This window comes from Echinops telfairi, unplaced genomic scaffold (assembly GCF_000313985.2).
Source record: "Echinops telfairi isolate 266 unplaced genomic scaffold, ASM31398v2 ScPeMD7_36;HRSCAF=134, whole genome shotgun sequence".
Classification (NCBI taxonomy): domain Eukaryota; kingdom Metazoa; phylum Chordata; class Mammalia; order Afrosoricida; family Tenrecidae; genus Echinops; species Echinops telfairi.
In genome coordinates this window covers 3,650,301-3,671,380 of record NW_022103934.1, presented here as the reverse complement: position 1 = coordinate 3,671,380, position 21,080 = coordinate 3,650,301, and the positions used below count along the sequence as shown (strand labels likewise).

At 48.9% G+C, this 21,080-nt stretch overlaps 1 protein-coding gene and 1 pseudogene across 4 annotated transcripts; one reads left to right on the top strand and one right to left on the bottom strand.

Moving 5' to 3' along the window:
• Window positions 1-10,645, top strand: part of LOC101662419 — a 26,792-nt pseudogene extending 16,147 nt beyond the window's left edge.
• Window positions 10,646-14,770: 4,125 nt separating this feature from the next.
• On the bottom strand, window positions 14,771-17,869 carry LOC101662740 (CD209 antigen-like protein C). 4 transcript variants are annotated; one of them, XM_045290390.1, is made up of 8 exons: window positions 17,789-17,869; window positions 17,480-17,557; window positions 17,274-17,363; window positions 16,900-16,962; window positions 16,302-16,358; window positions 15,913-16,064; window positions 15,463-15,575; window positions 14,771-15,158 (listed from the first exon to the last, which is right to left on the bottom strand). In XM_045290390.1, the coding sequence occupies exons 1-8, from the start codon at window positions 17,826-17,828 to the stop codon at window positions 15,017-15,019; spliced, it is 735 nt and encodes a 244-aa protein (XP_045146325.1). In that variant the 5' UTR covers window positions 17,829-17,869; the 3' UTR covers window positions 14,771-15,016. The 4 variants fall into 4 exon arrangements, with proteins under 4 accessions (XP_045146325.1, XP_045146326.1, XP_004717415.1 ...); XM_045290391.1 differs by having other exon boundaries at window positions 16,302-16,355; XM_045290392.1 differs by having other exon boundaries at window positions 15,065-15,158; window positions 15,503-15,575.
• Window positions 17,870-21,080: the final 3,211 nt, after the last annotated feature.

The window sequence follows — 21,080 nt, the reverse complement described above, 5'->3', positions numbered from 1 at the left end:
TGTTTTGAGAATGATGAGGGCAATGAATGTACAAATGTGCTTTACACAATTGATGTGTGTATGGATTGTGATAAAGTTGTATGAGCCCCTAATAAAATGATTTAAATATATATACCTATGCCTCTATGTTTTTAATGCTGTAAGAATAGAGCTAACGTTTTTCAGGTCCTCGAGGTAAGTGACATCAGTTACATTAATCATGCTGGGGGACCATCACCCATGCTGTTGATGTCCCGACTCATAGCAACCTCGTGCACAACCGGATGCAGCACTGGCTGCCTGATCCCCCCATCCTCACAAGTGTTCCGAAGTTTGTGCCCACTGTTATAGCCACCGTGTCAATCCATCATGTCAAGGGTTGTTGTTGGGTTTTTCCACTGCCCCACTACTTTATCAAGCGTGTGATGTCTTCCTCCAGGCACGGGTCTCCTGACAATGTGTCCAAAGGATGTGAGATGAAGTTTCACCAGCCTTGCCTCCAAGGAGCACTCTGGTTGTGCTTCTGAGACTGATTTACTTGTTTCTCTCTGCTGTCCAGTTGGTGGTCTCTCTAACTATACCATCGAGTATTCTTGTTCTTTTTTATAAGTGACATCGTAGACTGTTTGTCCCCTTGTCCCTGAGTTATTTCACACAGCGTAATATTATTAAGGTTCATCCATGGTAGAGCATGTATTAAGACCTCATTTCTCTTCGTGGCCAAGTAATATTCCATCGTGTGTCTCCACAAGAAATCCCCCGGGGCTTCTCCCAAGGACTCTGTCTTAAATAGAATCTGTGTGTGGTCATTCAATATCAGGATAGAATCATAAAACTTAGGTCATTAGGAGCCTTGGTGGCATCGTGGGTTATGAGTTGGGCTGCCAACCAAAAGGTCAACAGTTCGAAATCACCAGCTTCTCCAAAGGCGAAAGATGAGGCTTTCAAGTCCCACAAAGAGTTAGGGTCTTGGAAACCCACAGAGGCAGTTCTACTTGTCCTTTAGGGTCAGTGTGAGTTGGGATCAACTCGATGGCAGTGAGTGGAGTTTTTATTTCGGTCATTAATCCAGTCCCTAGAAAAGAACATCATCCTTGGCAAAATAGAAAGTCAATAAAACAGAGGAAGACCCTTGATGAGATGGATGGACACAGTGGCTGCAACAGTGGCTCAAACACAACGATTGTGAGGACGGCACAAGACTGGGCAGTGGGTCTTTCTGTTGGACATGGGGTCACTATGAGCTGGAACCGACTGGACAGCTCCTAACAGCAGCAGCAATCCGATTTGTGTTGATTTTCACATATACTGTGAGGCATGGTTCCACATTCTTTCTTTTGCATGTGGAAATCTAGTTGTCTCAATCCCACCCCTCCCCCCCCCCACCCCAAAAATAGAAAGAACCCAGACCTTTGCTATCTGTACATTTGCTAAGAGTACATTCTGACTCTTATGGACCTTATATAAAGTTTTTGAGGCATTAATATTTTCAGGAGCTGACAGCCTCATCTTCTAACTGTGGAGTAGCTGGGAGACTTGAACTACTGACCTTGTTGTAACAGCCCAACTCTTAATGCACCGCACCACCAGGGCTCGATCCTTCAAGTTGCATCATTCTTTCCCATTCAATGGACTTAGCATGCTAGTCGAAAATCAATTGGCCAAAGACACGTGGGCTTATTTCCGGACTCTCAATTCCATTCCATTGTTCTGTATGTCTGTCCCCATACCTCTACTAGGCTGTTTTGATAACCGGAGCTTGATAGTAGGATTTAAAGTCAGGAAGTGTGAGTCCTTCCCACGTTGCTCTTTATTTTCCAAAATTATTCTGATTGCTCAAGCCTGCTTACAATTTCACATGCATTTGAGGATTGACTTTTCCATTCCTGTAAAGAGGGCTATTGCAATTTTTATCAAGATGGGATAGATGCTATTGATAACTTTGAGTAGTATTGACATCTGAGCAATATTAAGTCTGTCCATCCCTGCTCATGTGATATCTTTCTATTTATTTGGGTCTTTTCATATTTTTTTTCAGCAACATTTCATAGTAGTCCCTGTACACATCTTTCACTCATCCCCCTGGTTAAAACTGTTCCCAGGTATTTTATTCATTTAGATGGTATTGTCAGTGAGCTTGCTTTCATAATTCCATTTTCAAATTGCTGGTGGCTGGTGTGTAGAATCCCAGCTGATGCTTGTGTTGCCATGTAGCCTGCAACTTAGATTAATTTGTTAGTCCTAGCTGCCTGCATGTGGATACTTTGGGGTTTTCTATATAGGATCATGTAATCTGGGAACAGAGATTCTTCTACTTCTTCTTTCCTGCTTTTAAGAAATCACGTTTCTTTTTCTTGTCTGATTGCTCCAAGTCTGACTCGTCCTTCCAGTATTGGATAGCAGTGGTGAAAACAGATATCGTCTCTTGCTTCCTGATCTTCATGAGAAAATATCCACTCTTTCTCCATCGAGTATGATGTCCACTTTTCATAATCTCCCCTTATTATGTTGAGCATTTTCTCTCTAGCCCTAGTGTTTTGGGTGTTTTTATAAGGAAAGGATGCTGGATTTTGTCGAGTGCCTCTTTTGTCTTTGCCTTTTTTGCATCAAACGAGATGAACAAGGGATCCTTCTCCTTTATCTTGTCACTTCTATGCTACAGTGATTGTTTTGCTGCTTGTTTGTTTGTTTCAATATTGAATCACCCTTGGACTCGTGGAATAAACTCCCACTTGGTAGCAGTGTGTGATTCCTTAAATGTGGTGTTGTATTTGAGTGGCTAGTGTTTTGTTGAGGAGGTTTGCATCTGTATCCCTAAGGCATGTCCATCAGCAGCTGGGTTTTTTTAGTCTCCCGGTCTGGCTTAGGTATCAGGGTGATACTTGCCTCTTTGAATGAGTTAGGAAGCATTTCCTTTTCGTCTGTTTTCTGGAAGAGTCCAAGAACAATTGGCATATCAATACACCTTTAAATGTTTCACGGAATTCCCTAGGGAAGCCATCTACCACAGGGACGGTTCATCACTAAGCAATCTCTTCCTTTGTTACATGGGCCTGTTGGTGTATCCATTCCTTTTGCCACTCGACCTAGGTAGTTTATGTGTCTCCAGAAATTTGTCTTCTGCATCTAAATTATCTAATTGGTTGTCATGAGGTTGCTTATGCCGTTGTTGTTAAGTTTCGACTCATAGTAACCCTGTGCACAACAAAACGAAACACTACCCTCCCCTATGCCATCTGCACAAGCATTCTTCCATTTGAGCCCATTAAGGCAGCCACTGTGCCTATCATCTTGTTAAGGGTCTTCTTTTTATTTCATTTTCTCCTGACCCTCCACTTTACCAACAAGGACATCCTCTACCAGGAACTTGTCCCTTCTGGTAACATGCAGAGTACTTGTGGGATAAAGTCTCACCATCCTCGCTTCGAAGGAGCATTCTGGCTGTACTTCTTCCAAGACAGATAAGTTTGTTCTTCTGGCAGTCCATGGTATGATTAATATTCTTCACCAACACACCATCATTTTCAAACAACTCTTCAGTTTTCCCTATTCATTGCCCCCCACAATTGCTTATATAATATCCTCTTAGGAGCCTTTTTATTTCCAGAAGGTTGGCTATAATGCCCTCATTTTCATTTCGGATTTTCGTACTTTGCATCTTCTCCCTGTGTTTCTTTTTCCATCTAGCAGAAGATTTGTCAGTGAATTGTACTGATTTTTCAAAGAACCAATTTCTGCTTTCATAGATTCTTTTTTTTTTTTTATTTTATTTTTTTTTTGCTTTCATAGATTCTCTGTTGGTTCTCTATTCTTTTTTTCACTTATTTCTGCTCTGACCTCTGTTACTTCCTTCCTCTGGTCACTTTAGGTTTCATTTGTTCTTTTTCTAGTTTCTCAAGTTGTTAAGCTCTTTTCTTTAGTGTAGGTGTTTCATAAAAGGGAAGCTCTAGTGGTGGAGTGGGTTACACCACAAGGTCAGCAGTTAGACCCCTTTAACAAACTCCAGCTGCTCCACAGGAGAAAGATGAGGCTTTCTACTCCTGTAAAGAGTTACAGTCTTGGAAATCCACAGGGGTAAGTCTACCTTGTCCTATATAGTTACTGTGAGTTGGTATTGACTCCATGACAGTGGGTTTGGTTTAGTAGGGTTGAATTGGCTGGGGTTGATTTGGGTTGGGTGGGTTGAATTGGATTGGTTGGGTTGGGTTGGGTTAGGTCAGATAGGGTTAGTTTGGGTTGGTTGGGTTAGGTTAGGTTGGGTTGAGTTAGGTTGGGTTGGTTCGGTTGGGTTAGGTTGGGTTGGGTTGGGTTGAATTGGGTTGGTTGGGTTGGGTTGGGTTAGGTCAGATAGGGTTAGGTTGGGTTAGGTTAGTTGGGTTGGGGTGGGTTGGGTTGAATTGGCTTGGGTGGGGTGGGGTGGATTGGGTTGGGTGGGTGTGGTGTGGTGGGTGGGATTAAATTGGGTTGGGTTGTAAAAGGGAGACTGAAACCTTGAGAGCAACCAGTGGCGTCTGCCTGGACTTTGGAGAGGTGGCCTGAATCAGCCCTTTTAGAAAAGCCTGCTGTTCTCAGAACTCAAAGATTATTGTGTTTGTCTGAGTTTGTGCAGGCCAAGACATTCTGGAAGAGGCTTCCTGTGATGGAAGCAAAGCTTCTTGGAGATGATCTAAATATAGAGATGGTGAGATTTGTCCGTGGAAGAGAGACATGAGAGTATGACTTGGAATGTAGGGCTTAACAGCCACATCTATGTATGACATAGAGGTTGAACCAGGCAGGGAAGGGAGCCAAAACTCACTCCTTAATTTCATTGCTTCAGTGAGCAGTTGTTGAGCACCGACTGTGAGCCAGGAATAAGCAATGAATCTGACCAACCCGGCGTCTCACATGGAGCTAGTGGGGGAGCTAGCATCTAGTAAGGTGTCGAAGCATGTGAACAAGGGTGTGTTAGTCTGGGTAGACTAGAGAAACAAATCCATGGACACACATATGTGTAAAAGGAAAAGGTTTATATACAAGAGCAATTGTACATTAAGTAAACATCACAACCCAGTCCAGTCCAAGGTCATAAATCTGATAATGTCCCATATGTCCGATACCAATCTATAAAGTCCTCTTCAGACTCATGAAACACATTCAATGAAGCCAAATGCAGGACGATCACAGGCCAGTGGGTAGAAAGTCTTTGAGTCCAGTGCTGTTGTAAGCATCTCAGCGCTGGCAGGGGTCTCACTGTGGCTTCTCTGGCTTCAGAGGTCTGGTTGCATTCTTGTGGCTTGTCAGCTGCAATGTCTCCCAGGGAATGACGTAGTGAGAGAGAGGGAGGTGTCTCTTGCCTCCAAGGAGGAAGTACTGGATTTCCCAGAATTCTCAGGAGAAGGCCATGCCCACACAGTGGCCTCATTGGCTATGATCTGATTGACAGGCTAGAGTCCACCCCTATATTCTCAATCCTCAAATTGACAAATGATTATGTATGTAACTACTACAAAGGGACTTAAAGAGCCTGCTACTGCAAAAGCCAGCTCCCTGCCTGCAGCCGGAGGCAAGCCAGAGTACCCTGAGGCAAGCTTTTGGCTAGGGGAATGAATGACAGTTTAATTTGTAAGATCAATAATGAAAAAGAGGCCAAAGATTGCTTCCTCCAACTGCCTTCTCAGACAAGGAAAGGAGGGTGTTTATAGATAATGGGGGGTGGGGGGAGCAAGTAGAGCTTTGGGAAAGAAAGGCGAATCATCTCATTTAATCATCTTGATTAAGAGATATCGATTAATGCACATCATGTCCTCGTCTTTGTGTTTCATTCTGCTCCGGTGGTTGGTGGTCGTGCTGGGAGCAGGGACAGCAAAATGGAATGATTCATCTTGCGTTTTTTTCTGGGACTCAAAAGAGCACGCGTCCGTGTAGTTTAACTTTAACCAACACTCGGGTGCCCTGGCTTTGCGATCACAGACTTTCCACGTGCCCCAACTCGTAATACGAGGGAAGCGAAAATAAATCCTACTAAAGTCATAGTGCTCAACTCACTCTTCACTCGTTCTCCCACAAATCTATTCCCTTAAATCATTCTAATCATAATTGCACTTATCACTTCTAAAGAGAAAGAGCACAGGCAAATTAATTCATCATAAACTAAACCATGAAAGCAAGCAGAAATGCAGGACATCCTAGCAATTCATTACAGTCTGATGCAACATTGAGCCCACTTAACCTGGGGGAATCTAGGGTGCCTTCCTGGAGGAGATTAGCCAGTCAGATGGAAAGGGCGATAGGAGGTGTGTTAGGCAAGGTTCTCTAGAGAAACAAAAGCGGGACACTTATGATTAGATAGATAGATAGATAGATAGATAGATAGATAGATAGATAGATAGATAGATAGATAGATTTATACAGCATGAAGGAATATAACAGCTAATTAGTCCACACAGCAGTACAGAGGGCTCAGTTCAACTCACTTTCATGGAACAGTTAATCTACTGGAAGCCCAACTCACCTGGGCTGCTGGGTCCAAGGTCAAGGAAGCAGACAGTGGAGTCTTCCCATGGGCAATGCAGGCAGAGTCCTCCCACAGGCAGCAAACAGCAGGACGGGTCACCAACAGTCAGCAGCAGAGGAGCTTAGCGAAGCAGGCCCAGGTTGGATATCGAACTCAAGCAATGCAAGATGACAGGACCCACCAGCCTCCAACTCAAGAGATGAACACACCAGCAGCATGGTGAAGCAGGTCTCAAAGGAGCCTCAAGCTCTAGTGACAAGATCCACAGGTTGGCTTGTCCCACGGGTAGTGTGGCTCTCAAGTTGAGGCAGAGAACTAGCTAAAGCAGCCGTACACTGGTAGGATCACCAAAGAGTAAGAAAGAGAAGGGGTGGGCCTTGCCAAGCCATTTATCTCTTTGCCCTCCAATCAAACTGTGACCTGATTAACCCCACATGTTCCTATTGGCCAGGTTGGCACAATAAACCTACCTATCGCAGGAGGCATGTCTCCAGATAGGGCAATGGTTTTCGGTGAGGGTGGTTTCCTCTTCAGGGGACATTTAGCCATACATGGGATATCACAACTGGAAGACGCTACTGGCATCTCATGCGTAGAGGTCAGGAATGCTATTCAACGTCCCACAAGGCACAGGGATGTCCTCCCACAGCAAAGAGTGAGTCGACCCCACCTATCAATAGTGCTGAGGTGGAGAAGCAATGAGTTAGAAAGATCAGCTTTCTACATCCAGGGACTGAGAGAAACACACCACACCGGAGGAACCCAAAACTGTCTTGTGAGACTGCAGAGAGCTCTGGAGGAGACCCTGGATGGCAAGTCCAGGGTGTGATTACAAGCGTTCTAGTACCAGGCCCTATGGTTAAGAAATCATGTGAAAGGAAGACAGGGGTTACTGTGTTGACAAGGGAGGATTGATCCACTCAGTACAGATAGATACATACATACATGTTGTTGCTGTTGTGAAGTGCTGTCCAGTCCATTCTAAAACATAGTGACCCTATATACAACAGAACAAACCACTGCCCAGCCCTGCTCCTATCTCACAATTGTGTGATGTTTGAGCCCATTGTTGCAGCCATAGAGAGGTTAAAAAAAACAAACATTGACTAACTGCCATCAAATCAATGCTGACGCATAGAGATCCTATAGGACTGGGTAGGGCTGCCCCTTGTGGGTTTCAGGGACTGTAGCTTTCTATGGGAGTAGAAAGTCCTGGCTTTCTCCTGTGGAGCAGCTCATGGTTTAGAACTGCCAACCTTGCAGTTGGCAGCCTGACAGGTAACCACGACAGCTACCATCAAACAGACTCTGTTGCCTGCTCCTGCATCATCCTCACGACTGCTGGGAAGCTCAAGTTCATCACTGGGGCTACTGTGTCAACTCATCTCACCCTCGCAGGATCTCCACTTCACCAAGCAGGAAGTCCTCCTCCAGATGCTGATTCTTCGTGAAGACATACCCGTCCAAAATAATCAAACCGGACCATGGTTTGTGGCTATCCATACGGATTCCGTTGACTAATTTTGGGAAGTAGATCCCCAGGTCTTTCTTCCTGCCTGTTTTAGTTTGGAGGCTCTCCTGGAAACCATCCAATATGGGGGAGCCTGCTGGTATTTGGTACACCGGTGGCATGACTTTCAGCATCATAGCAACATGGTGGTGCCATCCAGGGAGAAGATCTTATTTGGCGTCTCTAAAGGGCGAGAAAAGTTTGAAGTTGTCAAAGAGTCCGTCCTGCTTGGATCCAAAAATCAGTGCTCACCATGCAGGGTGACCGAAAGAAGCGTTTCCCTGGGTAGATCTGCTGCACAAGACTTCTGTGGAGTGTTTAAAAGCACGGATGTTCCCTTGAGGATGAAAGTGAACTTGACCCAAACCGTGGTATTTTCCATCACCTCCTGTGCATGTGAAAGTTGGACGCGGAAGAAGGAAGGCCAAGGGAGAACCGATGCGTTTGGATTGTGGTGCTGGAGAAGAAGGCTGAAAGTACCCTGAACTGCTAAAAGGACAATCCAATGTCTTGGGAGGGATGTGACCAGAGCGCTCCTCAGACAAGGATGGCGAGACTGTATCATGTACTTTGGACATGTCAGGAGAGAGCAGTCCCTGAAGAAGGACAGCAGGCTTGGTAAAGTGGAGGGGCAGTGACAGAGAGGAAGGCCCCCACTGCGATGGATTGACCCAGTGGGAGCCACCATGAGCTCAAGTCGAGGAACAGTGGTGAGGGTGGCACGGAGCCGAGCAATGTGTGTTCAACAGCACCGAGGGACAACTGCTTTGGCTTGCCATCCTTCTCGGGAAGCCCAGCTGAGTGCAGAGAGCATGAGTGCAAATCCTGCGCACACCTGGATTTGAACTCAACTCTGCTTCTAGCTGTACAACGCTGGGCAGACCGCCCCCTGAACTCAGTGGGCCTCAATTCTCCCGGATGTGAGATGGAGGCACAGCAGTAACATTGCAGGCAGAGCTGAGCATATGGGAGTAGAAGCCAGCGTGGAAGCAGTACACCTGGCCTCCTCTCCGCTCCTCACCCCGCTCTCTCCACCACGGCCTCCTCAGCACATTCCCATTCCAACAAAGGCACCAAGCAGATGTGCACAGCTCTGCCTCGGGGCAAAAAGGTCCAGGCCATGGACGTCTGGATCAATGGCACTGGAGAAGAGAAGGACTACCGGGGGAAAACCCATGCCCTGGGATTGTGCGCCCCACTGTGGAGAAGAATTCCCAGAGTGGAATTCTGAAGGCGTTGGTCCTTTCCAGTCTGAAGACACCCACAGGGATGTGTACCTCGTCCCTGCTGCCATGTTCTGGGACCCTTTCCTCTAAAGACCCCAACAAGCTGATGTTCTGTGACTTCTCTAAATGCAACCGAAAGCCTGCAGCGGCCCGTTTAAGGCACGGATCGTGGACATGGTGACCAGCCAACACCCCTGCTTTGGAATGGACCAGGGGTACGCCCTCACGGGGAAGGATGGGCACCCATTTGGTTGGCCTTCCAATGGCTTTCCTGCAGCCCGAGGTCCGTATCCTTGCGGAGTAGGGGCCGACAAAGTCTAGGGCAGGGATACTAGGGAAGCTCACTACCGGGCTTGCTCGCAGCTGGCATCAAGACCAACCGGACAAATGCTGAGGTCATGGCTGCCCAGTGGGAGCTCCAGATAGGCCCCTGTGAAGGAATTCACTTCAGGGATCATGTCTGGGTGGCCCGCTTCATCCTGCACTGTCGGGAGCCAGCCCTAGCAGACATTCTCAAGGTCCTTCAAACAGTGACCGGCTCTAACGGAAAATTACTGGCAGGTGGTTATGCCTTAAAAGATATCTTAGTCACCAAAGCCTCCTTGTTCTATGAAAATGTCTGAGACAGCTTGCAGTTTGTGTTACCCCCCGTCTCCCCCCGAAATGTTCTTTGACTATTGTGCAGCTGTAACTGTTCTGCAGCTACGTGACCTTGGTTGCTTATCTTCCCCTCTCTTCACCCATTGGTTGAAATACTAAGCACTCAATGGACTACAGACATACCATATTGAGAATATGATGGATAGCCGATTGGTTAACATTCTTATGCTTCATTATAATATACATGTTGGATTGGATGTTGTGCAGCACACCTTATTAGAATATGTACCTCCCAGTTCCTCTTTATATTCCCCGAGCTTTGCCCAAATAAACGAGCTTGATCAGCATTTGTCTTGCTCCACGTCTCCGTGTCTTTCTTTCCATCCAGGTTCGTCTTTCCCTCCAGGGTCCTGCTCGTGCGTCCCGCTGGCCGGGACGCTACGCTGCACCGTGGGTGTGGGCGCTCTCCATGGGCGAGAGAGACCTCCGGAGCTAAGTGCGTCCCCGGGACCAGAACAACACAACTTCAGCACCAAGGCCACATGGGCTGAGCGCGGTCTGGAGTACTCGAGGAGTGCGCCTACGACCCCAAAGGGGCCCCAACACCTCCACCATCGATGGCTTTTCTGCCGCGTGGCCAACCGAGGCCCCAGCCTCCAAATTCCTCGGACTGTCGGCCAGCAGAAGAGGGGCTACTTTGACGACCGCTGCCCCACCGCCCCTCCGGACCCCAACTGGGGCCCCTTCCTTCGCAGGCACAGAAGCCCTCCTGACGCAGGTCTTCTCAATGAGGCGGGCAATGAGCCCTCCCAGGAGAGAAACTACACCGACTAGACCTCCAGCCGCCAAGCCCCTCCCAGCTCTACTCCCCCACCCCTCACGTCCCGCCAACCCCCCCACTAGTTCCTACTAGCTGTACCTCCAAAGACATCACACCAAGGTCTTTTTATTCCTCGTGCCCAATTAATATCACTTGTCTTTTTGTAATCTCATCACATCCTCTCTCTCTCTCTCTCTCTCTCTCTCTCTCTCTCTCTCTCTCTCTTTCTCTCCCTGAAGGATTAGGACTAGTGCGTTAGTGGGGTCGGGGCCCATGACCACTGCTTCCATTAACCAGGTGTGTGTGTCCAGTCGGCACAGCTACCTGGACCGAGAGCCTGTGTCTTCGAAGGGAGCCTTAGGACTTCTTTCTTTGAGGTAGTTGCAATGGGGGTGTGGGGACAGGGCCTGACGCATTCTGCGGTTAGGTCAGGATTTCCTTCTTTGGGTGGGAAATGTCATTTCTTAAAAAGAATATCACCAACTTGATGTTAAAAGTTGGAGGGGAGGGGTAAGAGAGGGACGGGAGGGGCCTTGGTCACACAGTCCCTGCTTAAGGGAAACAGCCCCGGCCGGAAGATTCAACTCAGAATAAAGTAAATAGACCCCTACCTTAAGAGAAGAAAAAGTTCTTAACACACATCAGAGCAGTACTTTTTATATTTAAATATAAAAACATATGTATAGGTGTGCAGATATGTGTGTGTTTTAAAGGAACATCACTAGGAGAAGTGAAGGTCTCCTTGTGAGAAGGAATGGGGCAGGCAGGGCACTGGAGAGGCTCTCCACCCACCCTTTCAGTAGCAGGTGGAAGGTTATCAGCAGCAGTCACCTGAGGCCCTGTTGCTTCGGTTTATGGCATTTATGGGTGTGATAGGTTTATTGTGCCACCCTGGCCAATAGGAACATGTGGCATTAATCAGGTCACAGTTTGATTGGAGGGCAAAGAGATAAATGTGCCTCCCCCCCCCACCCTTGCTCTCTGGTGAGAGCAGTGTGCTGCTGCTTTAGCTAGATCTCTGCCTCAACCTGTATGCTACACTACCTGTGGTACAAACCAACCCATGGATCCTGTCGCTAGAGTTGAGGATCCATCAAGATCTGCTTCACCACACTGCTGACATGTACATCTCTTGAGCTTGAGGCTGGTGGATCCTGTCTCATTGCATTGCTTGAGTTCGATATCCCATTTGGGCCTACTTCACTAAGCTCCCAAACTGTGACTGCTTGCCTTTGGGCAGACTCTGCCTGCCTTGCCTGGGGGAGGGCTCCACTGTCTCCTTCCTTTACCTTGGACCCAGTCGCCCACATGAGCTGAAGGACTTCCAGTAGATTAACTGTTCCATGAAAGTGAGTTGAACTGAGCCCTCTGTACTGCTGTTTGGACTAATTAGCTGTTATATTCCTTTTTACTGTATAAACCTATATATATATTCACAAGTGTCCTGATTTTGTTTCCCTAGAGAACCCTGCCTAATTCAATAAGACACACATGGACTTGTACATGCACACACACACAGGTGTAGACATACTAGTTGGCTGGTAAACGTAAAGCATGTTACCAACAAAGGGGTTCTTGGGGTTATTTTCTGGTAGGAGTAGCATGCCACTAAAGCAGATCTTTTGCTATGTGAAAAAAATGTAAAGCACAAGTTTAGATTGTAATCATGTTTTGAGTTGCCAAGTATTTTGCAGAATTGCTTGTTTGCTTCCAATGTCTTCCTCGTCATCTCTGATGTTTGAGATGTGGACAGGATGGAAGGCAAGCGCTTGTCATTTGTGTTCCGGAGTCTCCTGGGGTAAAAAATAACAACTTTCCTTTGTAAAGATGTGTGTGTGTGTGTGTGTGTGTGTTTGTGTTAGGTGTGTTGTATAACTTTAAGAAAAACCACACCCTCATCCCATCCCTTATTTACTCTACGACTCTCTATTTTTTGTTCTTGGCTGCAGCCAGCAGGCTGAAGCTCCCTCTTCCCACGGCAGCTCCTGATTGCCATGTGCAGCATGTGCAGGCCGATGACTTTTCACTGTAACCAAGCTCTGTAACTGCCCAGAGGAGCAACCACAGCTCCGCCTCGCGTTCCCAAGAGAAGAAAGAACCTCACACAGATCTCTTGGCCCTGAGCAGATGCCCAGTGAAAGTCTTTTCTCTTCCATCCCCTTTCTTTCAGGAATAAACACTCTTCCACAATAAGAGGGGACCTTTGGGTAAAGAGAGTAAGTTGGTATTTTTTGAAGCCGTGGCTTTGGGCACTCGGTCATAGCAGCAGGAGAGAAGTAAGGTGGTGCTGCTATAAGTCGGTTATAGCAGCCCTAGAGAAGTAACGTGGTATTGCAGCTGTTTTTGTTCGTGGTGTGGCCGCTAGCCAATTCCAACTCATAATAACCCTGAATGACACACTGGCACTTCCCCAAAGGGTCTCTCTCCTGAGCTGTTATCTCCACAGGAGCAGATTTCCGGTTCCGGGTCCTTTCCCTAGCACAGCATTGAGACTGACCACTCGGCTTTTGGTTCACAACGGGTCACTTCACTGTCCCACCATCTGGGCTTCATGGGAACCACGTCTCACACCAAACTCAACACTTAGGACAACTTTACAGGTCACGCGACTGGTGTTAGGTGTCATCCCCTCACTTCCAATATTTTTAAGACTGTTTTATGGGGACATATTTCACAATCATATAATGCAATCGTGCAATCCTATCTGGAAGAGTTGTACAATCATCACCACACTCCGGTTTGTTTGTGGTTTTTTTTTTTTTTGGACAGGTGAAATTTTAATGAAACTTCTGAATATAATTAAAATGTGGGGTTTTTTTTAAATCGTTTTATTAGGGGCTCATACAATTCTTATCACAATCCATACACACATCAATTGTGTAAAGCACATTTGTACACTCATTGCCCTCATCATTCTCAAAACATTTGCTCTCCACTTAAGCCCCTGGCATCAGGTCCTCATATTTTCCCTTCCCTCCCCGCTCCCCCTCCCTCATGAACCCTTGATAATTTATAAATTATTATTTTGTCATATCTTGCCCTACCCGATATCTCCTTTCACCCACTTTTCTGTTGTCCATCCCCCAGGGAGGAGGTCCCATGTAAATCCTTGTAATCGGTTCCCCCTTTCCAACCCACCCTCCCTCTACCCTCCCAGTATCGCCACTCACACCACTAGTCCTGAAGGGATAATCCGCCCTGGATTCCCTGTGTTTCCAGTTCCCATCTGTACAATGTACATCCTCTGGTCTAGCCAGATTTGTAAGGTAGAATTGGGATCATGATAGTGGGGGAGGAGGCAGCATTTAGGAACTAGAGGAAAATTGTATTTTTCATTGCTGTTACATCACACCCTGACTGGCTCATCTCCTCCCCAAGATCCTTCTGTAAGGGGATGTCCAGTGGCCTACAGATGGGCTTTGGGTCTCCACTCTGCACTGCCCCCATCATTCACAATGATATGATTTTTTTGTTCTGATGATGCCTGATACCTGATCCCTTCGACGCCTTGTGATCGCACAGGCTGGTACACTCCGTTTTGATCATTTTTTTCTTTCTTGTGCTCCTCATTCTCCCTCAACCTCCCCGGCCCTACCCCCAGAAACCACTTATCCAGACATTGTCTCTTTAGCTCCACCCATTCTGGATATCATATACTGAGAAACATAGAAAATCAAAGAAACAAACAAACAAAAGCTACCAACAAATAACAGAATAAAGCAGAGGAAAACCTCAATGGAAAAGAAAGCAGGACAATATTAAAAACGAGAACAACTTTAAAATGGGTCCAAAGGACCCTGGATCGCCAGAAAAAAGAAAAAAAAACAAAAACGATCTGTTCTGGAAGAAGTGCAGCCGGAGAGCTCCTTAGAAGCCAGGGTGGCAAGACAACAAGACGACGTCTCACGTGCTTATCAGGAGGGAGCAGCCCTGGAGAAGGACACTGGGTGTGGTAAAATAGAGGGGCACCAAAAAAGAGGCAGGCCCTGGGTGAGATGGATGGACACAGCGGGAGGATGGGGCAGAGCAGGGCAGTGCTGTGGGCAGCCGGAGAGAGAGGATCGTTGGCACCTACCAACAGCCTACGGTGACGGAATGAGTCATGGAAACCGTGGTCAAGAAAGCAAGGGCACATTGGCTGGGACTCAAAATGCCAGGGGTGACTTTATTACAGAGACGTCAAGGGGGGCTGTGGGGAAACTGAGTTTTCACTGCAGCCAGGAATCTCCCGCCAGTGGAGAAGTTGGGGAGCAGGTCTCAGAGGAGAAGGGGGTCTCCGGAGGAGGATGGGAACTGAGCAAAGGGGAAACTATTAGAGAGTGGGGCTGGGTGGCAACAAGGTGCCCAAGTCCCCAGGGCTCTGTGGGCTGGGGGTGCAGGGGCGCTTAGGGGATCCAGCAGGAGGTCGAGGGCTTCTCACAGATCCAGAAGTTGTTGGTGTTGCACGGGCTGTCGTTCCAGCCCCCCTTTAACAGTTCCACACAGTCCTCTTCCCCAATGTTGTTGGGCTCGCCCTTTATCCAGAAGCTGTGAACCCCATCAGAGCCATGAGCCCCACCACCACCTGACCCACCACCCGCCCTAACGGCCTGGGCCCTGAGTTTGGAACGGTGGCCTTTCTAGGACCAAGGGCGGTGCCGAGGGGCTCAGAGCTCAAACAATGACCCCTCCCTCCAACCAGCTCTGTGAGGTGAAAATGAGGCTCCCCCGGGGCCCTGACCAGAATCAGAGTCCTTCAGGAGGTGACCAGGGCGCTGCATATCTTTCAGGTGCCCGGGCTTTGCTCCTGGGCTGGGGGTGGCCCTCCCAGATCTTTCTCTCCGGGGTTCACCTGGTCTTAAGCGGGGTGTTGTCCACCCAGTGCCACTTGCCCTCACTGTGGACGTCGGTGAGACCGATCCAGGTACGTTCATATTTCCCAGTACTCCAGAACTTCAGGAAATCCTGCAGGGGAGGGGGCATCAGGAGGAGTCCCTTCTGCAGTCTACCCTCCAGCGCCCCCCGCCCCCACCCCACCCCGTTGCGCTGTGCGTGCTACAGCTGTGAGCGGAGGTGGCCCGGGTGTGTCTAGGGGCACGTCTGCGGAGGGATCGCGGATGATTCCCAAGGGTCCCGGCGTGTCCCGCCCACGTGACCTCCCCAGGCTTGCGAATCCTCCCCAGGCAGTCTTTGCTGATTGCATCTGGGCCACCACCGCTCAGAAGGCGGCGGAGGGGGGTAGAAGGCCTTTGGCTGACCAGTGGCAGGGGCCAGTGCCAGGGGGGAGCCCTGCGGGGCCCACCTGCTCGTCGGCACTGTCGATGATCACGAGCTGGGCCCCTAGGCCCTGACAATTGGAGGCAGCAGTGTCCCATGTTGTCGGCGTCTGGGAGAGGAAGTAGCAATTGTTGCGGAAGACTTCCCAGTTCCAGGCGCAGGGTCGGCACAAGCCAGCTACAGGGGAGGAGCAGGGCAGACAGACATGCCACTGGACCCCTTTGCATCAGCCCGTGGGAATCCTGGGGAGCGGATGGGGAGGGGGTGGAGAGGCAGGGCCCCTGTAGTTTTGGACCCACTCAGTGCATCCATGAGAAAGAGCTCAGCTCTGTCATGGTCCCCCACCACCACCACCAGGACACGCGGCTGCAGAGGCAGGTCCTAAGCCCACCATGGGCCCCCGAGATCTCTCACCCAGGGAGGCATTCAGCCAGGTGAGCTGTTGGAGGATCCCCTGCATCTCCTGAACTGCTGGGGAGGAAGGAGGGAAGAAGGGGAAGGTCGGTCGCCTTCGGGCAAGCACCTTCTGTGCAGCGTTGTGCAGAGGAGGCCCCGGGAGAACACCAGGACACAGCGCTCACAGGGACTCCCCTGGTCCATTTCACAGCCGAGAAAACTGAGGCCACAAAACTAACTTGCCCAACCACCACCCTCAGGTCCAATCTCCTCCCCTGCTCCTGTGTCCCATCCTTCCCCCAGGGCTTGTTGGGATTCATACTGCACCAACACCCCACCCCACTTAGGACCCCAGCATCCAGCCCTTCACCTGTTCTGTTGTCCCCTTGGTGGTCCCCGGGTCCCTCCTGGGGGCCCAGGAGACAGCACCTGGGAGAAGGAGGGGCTCTGAGGGAGCACCTGGTGTGTGCTCATTACCCGAGTTTAAGAACAGGGCTTCTCTAGGGCTCTCAGTGCCCTAACCCACACCCCATGGTGCTGTAAGGGACTTGCATGAGGCTCAAAGATGGGCTGTGGGGCCCCCTCCTGCTCAGGACCAGAGTGTCCAGCCCCTTACCTAGACTGGCATTCCCTGGGTGGTCCCCCTTCTCCCTCTGCAGGGCTTCATGGATCCTGTAAACTGTAACAAAACACAGCACCCCTCCTTCCAGAGCGCTGACTGTACACCTGACCCTGTGCCTGCCCCGGCCCCATCCTCTCGGAGAGCCCAGGCCCCCAGTGCAGACACAGTCAGCATTTCACAGGACAGAGGACAGGCTCAGACAGGGACAGTGCCCTGCGCGTGGTCACACAGGAAGGCAGATGGAGCCCGGGCACTCAGTCCTGGTGGGTTTAGGGACTCTGGAAAGGACAAAGGCCATCCAACAGGGAAAACCCAAGGGACCCAGGACCCCTTTCCCCCAGCACTGGCAGGCCCAGCCCCGCACTCACCTTGCACCTGGGTGGCCACCAGGAGCACAAAGATCAGACCCAGAGAGACAAGAAGCAGCAGCAGAGGAAGGGTGACTCGGGCCAGACAGCCTGCAGGACCGGCAGAGCTGGAGCTCAGGGACAGAGTTCTCTGTGCCCCTCCTGGAGAGGCCTCCATCTGCCCACCTCCCCAGGCCCTGCCTCGGACCACCCACCAGACACAGTACCTGCTATGCTCCTGGGACAATGCATCTGTAAGGCTCCAGGGCCTTTCTCCATGGGTCTCTGGCCCCAGAATGTCACCTCTGAACGGGGTCAAACATAATCCCAGTGAGCTGCCCGTCCACCCCTGCCCTAAGACTGGAAGCTCAGAGACACACACACACACACACACACACACACACCTGTCTCATTCTGGAGGCTAGCCAAAACTTCCCCTGAGCCCCTGTGGCGCTCTCTCTCTCTCTCTCTCTCTCTCTCTCTCTCTCACACACACACACACACACACACACACACACACACACACACACACTCACCGGAGCTTCTTGGCTCATTGAGGTATTCGTTCTCCATCATGTTCAGCTCTCCCCTGCTCCTCCCTGCCCACCCTTTCACTGGAAGGTGATTGTTTTATTGCCCATCAGCACCACTCCTCCATCCCTGTTTACAGAGAAGAAAAACAAGGAAGTGCTTCCCCCAGCACACCACACCCCCCGGAAAGGTGGGGCCGGGGATGAGGTGCCTGGCACAGTGCCAGAAGACACGTGTTCCAACCGGGATCCAGCCTTGACCTTGACCCCACAAGGCCCATCACCTTTTCAGTGCCTGGGTTTCCTCCTCAGCGGCCGAAGGGGATAGCAACTGCTTTGCACTGTGGTAGTGGCATTTTACAGCTCCATTTTTCTATTTACATTTTCCTTACACCAGTGGTTCTCAACCTTCCTCATGCTGCGACCCTTCAATACATTTCCTCCTGTGGTGACCCCCCCCCACCATAAAAATATTTCCGTTGCTACTTCATCACTGTCATTTTGCTACTGTGATGAATCGGGCAACCCCTTTGAAAGCATCGTGTGACCCCCAAAGGGGTCACGACCCACAGGTCAAGAACCGCTGTTTTACACCTTTGTTGTTGTCGAGACTACAGGCATCCGAGCACAGCCCCGTGCAATGGTGTCCATGCATACACTTCAGGGGCATGCCTTCCTTTCTTTGACCTGGACAATTGTTCTCCCAGCACCCTTCTCTACCCAATTGCTCCTCTCCAGGGAGGTCAACTCCCTGTCCTTTCAGCTTCCATCGAATCTTTCAATGTTTGTCAATTTGATCTCCTAGAGCTAAGGTCTTAAAAGAGTACAGGCTCAAGGCAGACCGCCTCTACTAATTCAACTAAGCTGCTGTTTAAGAATGGGAGTAATGAGCCAGTCAGGAGGATGTGTAGCAATGATGAAACATGCAACGTTCCTCTAGTTATTTAATACTCCCCACCCCCCACTATCCTGATCCCAATTCTACCTTACAAATCTGGCTAGACCAGAGGATGTACATGGGTACAGATAGGAACTGGAAACACAGGGAATCCAGGACAGATGATCCCTTCAGGACCAGTGGTGAGAGTGGCGGTATGAGAAGGGTGAAGGGAAGGTGGGGTAGCAAGGGGGAATGGATTATAAGGATCTGCACATAGCCCCCTCCCTGGAGGATGGACAACAGAAAAGCGAGTGAAGGGAGACATCAGGCAGTGTAAGATATGACAAAATAATAATTTATAAATTATCAAGGGTTCATAGGGGGGAGGAGTGGCGAGGGAGGGGGAAAATGAGGAGCGGATGCCAGGGGCTTGGGTGGAGAGCAAATGTTTTGAAAATGATGAGCACAACGAATGTACAGATGTGCTTTACCCAATTGATGTATGTACGGATTGTGATAAGAGTTGTATGATCCCCCAATAAAATGATTTTTTAAAAAGAATGGGAGTAATGATTCCCTGAGAATACAGCAAGAGAGGGGAGTGGAAGAGGGAGAAGGCGGAACTGGTAGCAACAATGACAATATAACCCCACTCGAGGGGAACGAATAACAGAATGGTAGATGCACGGATACATGGGGTGGTGTAAGATATGGCAACAAAAAAAAATAGCAAAATAAAAAGAAATAACAATAATGATAATATTTAATATAACAACAAGGGTTCCTGGGGGGGTAGAGTGGGGGAGGCCGGGGATAAAAGGGAGCTGATATCAAAGAGTGCAAGAAGAACGAAGATGTTTTGAAAATGACGGTGGCAGCAATTGTACCATCAGGCTCGGTCGAATTGAACTATGGATTGTCATAATGTCTGTAAGAGTTCCCAATAAAAATGGAAACACTGCCACAACCCTGCACCATCCTCACAATGGTTCTATGCCTGAGCCATTGAGGCAGCCACTGTGTCCATCCATCTCCCTGAGGGCCTTCCCCTTTGTCGCTGCCCCTCCATTTTAGCAAACTCGATGTCCTTCTCCGGGGACTGGTCTCTCCTGACAGTATGTCCAAAGTCTGGAAGACCTTGCATTCTGGTCTTACGTCTTCCAATACAGAGCAGTTGTCCTTTGAGCAGTCCATGGTACTTTCAACGTTCTTTTCCAGCAACCACAATTTAATGGAGAATACCGTCGCTTGGGCCAGGCACACCTTCGTCCCCAAATTAATGTCCTTGCTCTTCAATAAATTTGCGCAATAAATTTACCCAAGGTGGTGCATCTTTTGACCTCTTGACTGCTGTTTCCAGGAGCATTGACTAGGGATCCAATTAAGACAAAATCCTTGACAACATCAACCTTTTCTCCATCTATCATGATGTTACTACCTATTGGTCCCAGTGTGAGGATTTTGATCTTCCTTACATTGGATTCATTGAATTGTAATCCGTATTAAGGGCCACAATCCTTGACTTTCATAATCATGTGTCTTAAGTCCTCCTCACTTTCAGCAAGCAAGGTCAGGTCATCTGCATTCCGCAGGTTACTAAGCCTGCCTCCAAACCCGATGCTGCACTCACCTTCATAGAATCCAGCTTCTCTGATGGTCAGCTCAGCATAGAGATTGAACAAGTGTGGTGAGAGGATACAACCCTGACGCACACCTTTTCCGATTTTAAACCATGCGGTATTCCCTTGTTATGTTCGCACGCTGCCTTTTGATCCGTGTACAAGTTCCTCGTGAGTACGATGAACTGGTATGGAATTCTCGTTTTTCTCAAGGTGATCCACAGCTTATTATAGCCCACGCAGTTGACTGCCTTTGCAAAGTCAATGAAGCACATGTAAACATCTTTCAGGTAGTCTGTGCTTTGAGTTAATGTCCATCTGATATCAGCAATGATATTCCTTGTTCCACATCCTCTTCTGGAACTGGCCTGAATTTGGGGCAATTCCCCGTCAATACGCTGTTGCAACCATTGGTGAACAATCTGAAGTCGAATTTTACTTGTGTGCGATATCGATGATAGTGTTCTATAGTTCAGGCATTCTATTGGGTCGCCTTTCTTTGGAATGGGTACAAATATGGATCTCTTCCAGTCAGTTAGCCAGGTAGCTGCTTCCAAATTTCCTGGCAGAGGTAAGTGAATGCTCCCAGTGCTTTTCAGATTTCTGAAACATTTCAATGGTTATTTCATCAATTCTTGGACGCTTGCTTTTGACTCATCCATTCAGTGTTGCCTGAACTTCTTTCAGCACCATTGGTTCTTGCCCATCTGCCACCGCCTGCAATGAAGGACTGTTGACTAGTTCTTTCTGGCACACTGACTGGGTAGTCTTTCCATCTTCTCCTGATGCTTCCTGCATT

Excerpts from the sequence above, each read along its gene's own strand:
- LOC101662740 (XM_045290390.1), bottom strand. The coding sequence starts at position 17,828 with ATGATGGAGAACGAATACCTCAATGAGCCAAGAAGCTCCG. Across the intron at positions 17,364-17,479 it reads TTGTCCCAGGAGCATAGCAG|GCTGTCTGGCCCGAGTCACC; the intron begins GTACTGTGTCTG and ends CCGGTCCTGCAG. Across the intron at positions 15,576-15,912 it reads TCGACAGTGCCGACGAGCAG|GATTTCCTGAAGTTCTGGAG; the intron begins GTGGGCCCCGCA and ends CCTCCCCTGCAG.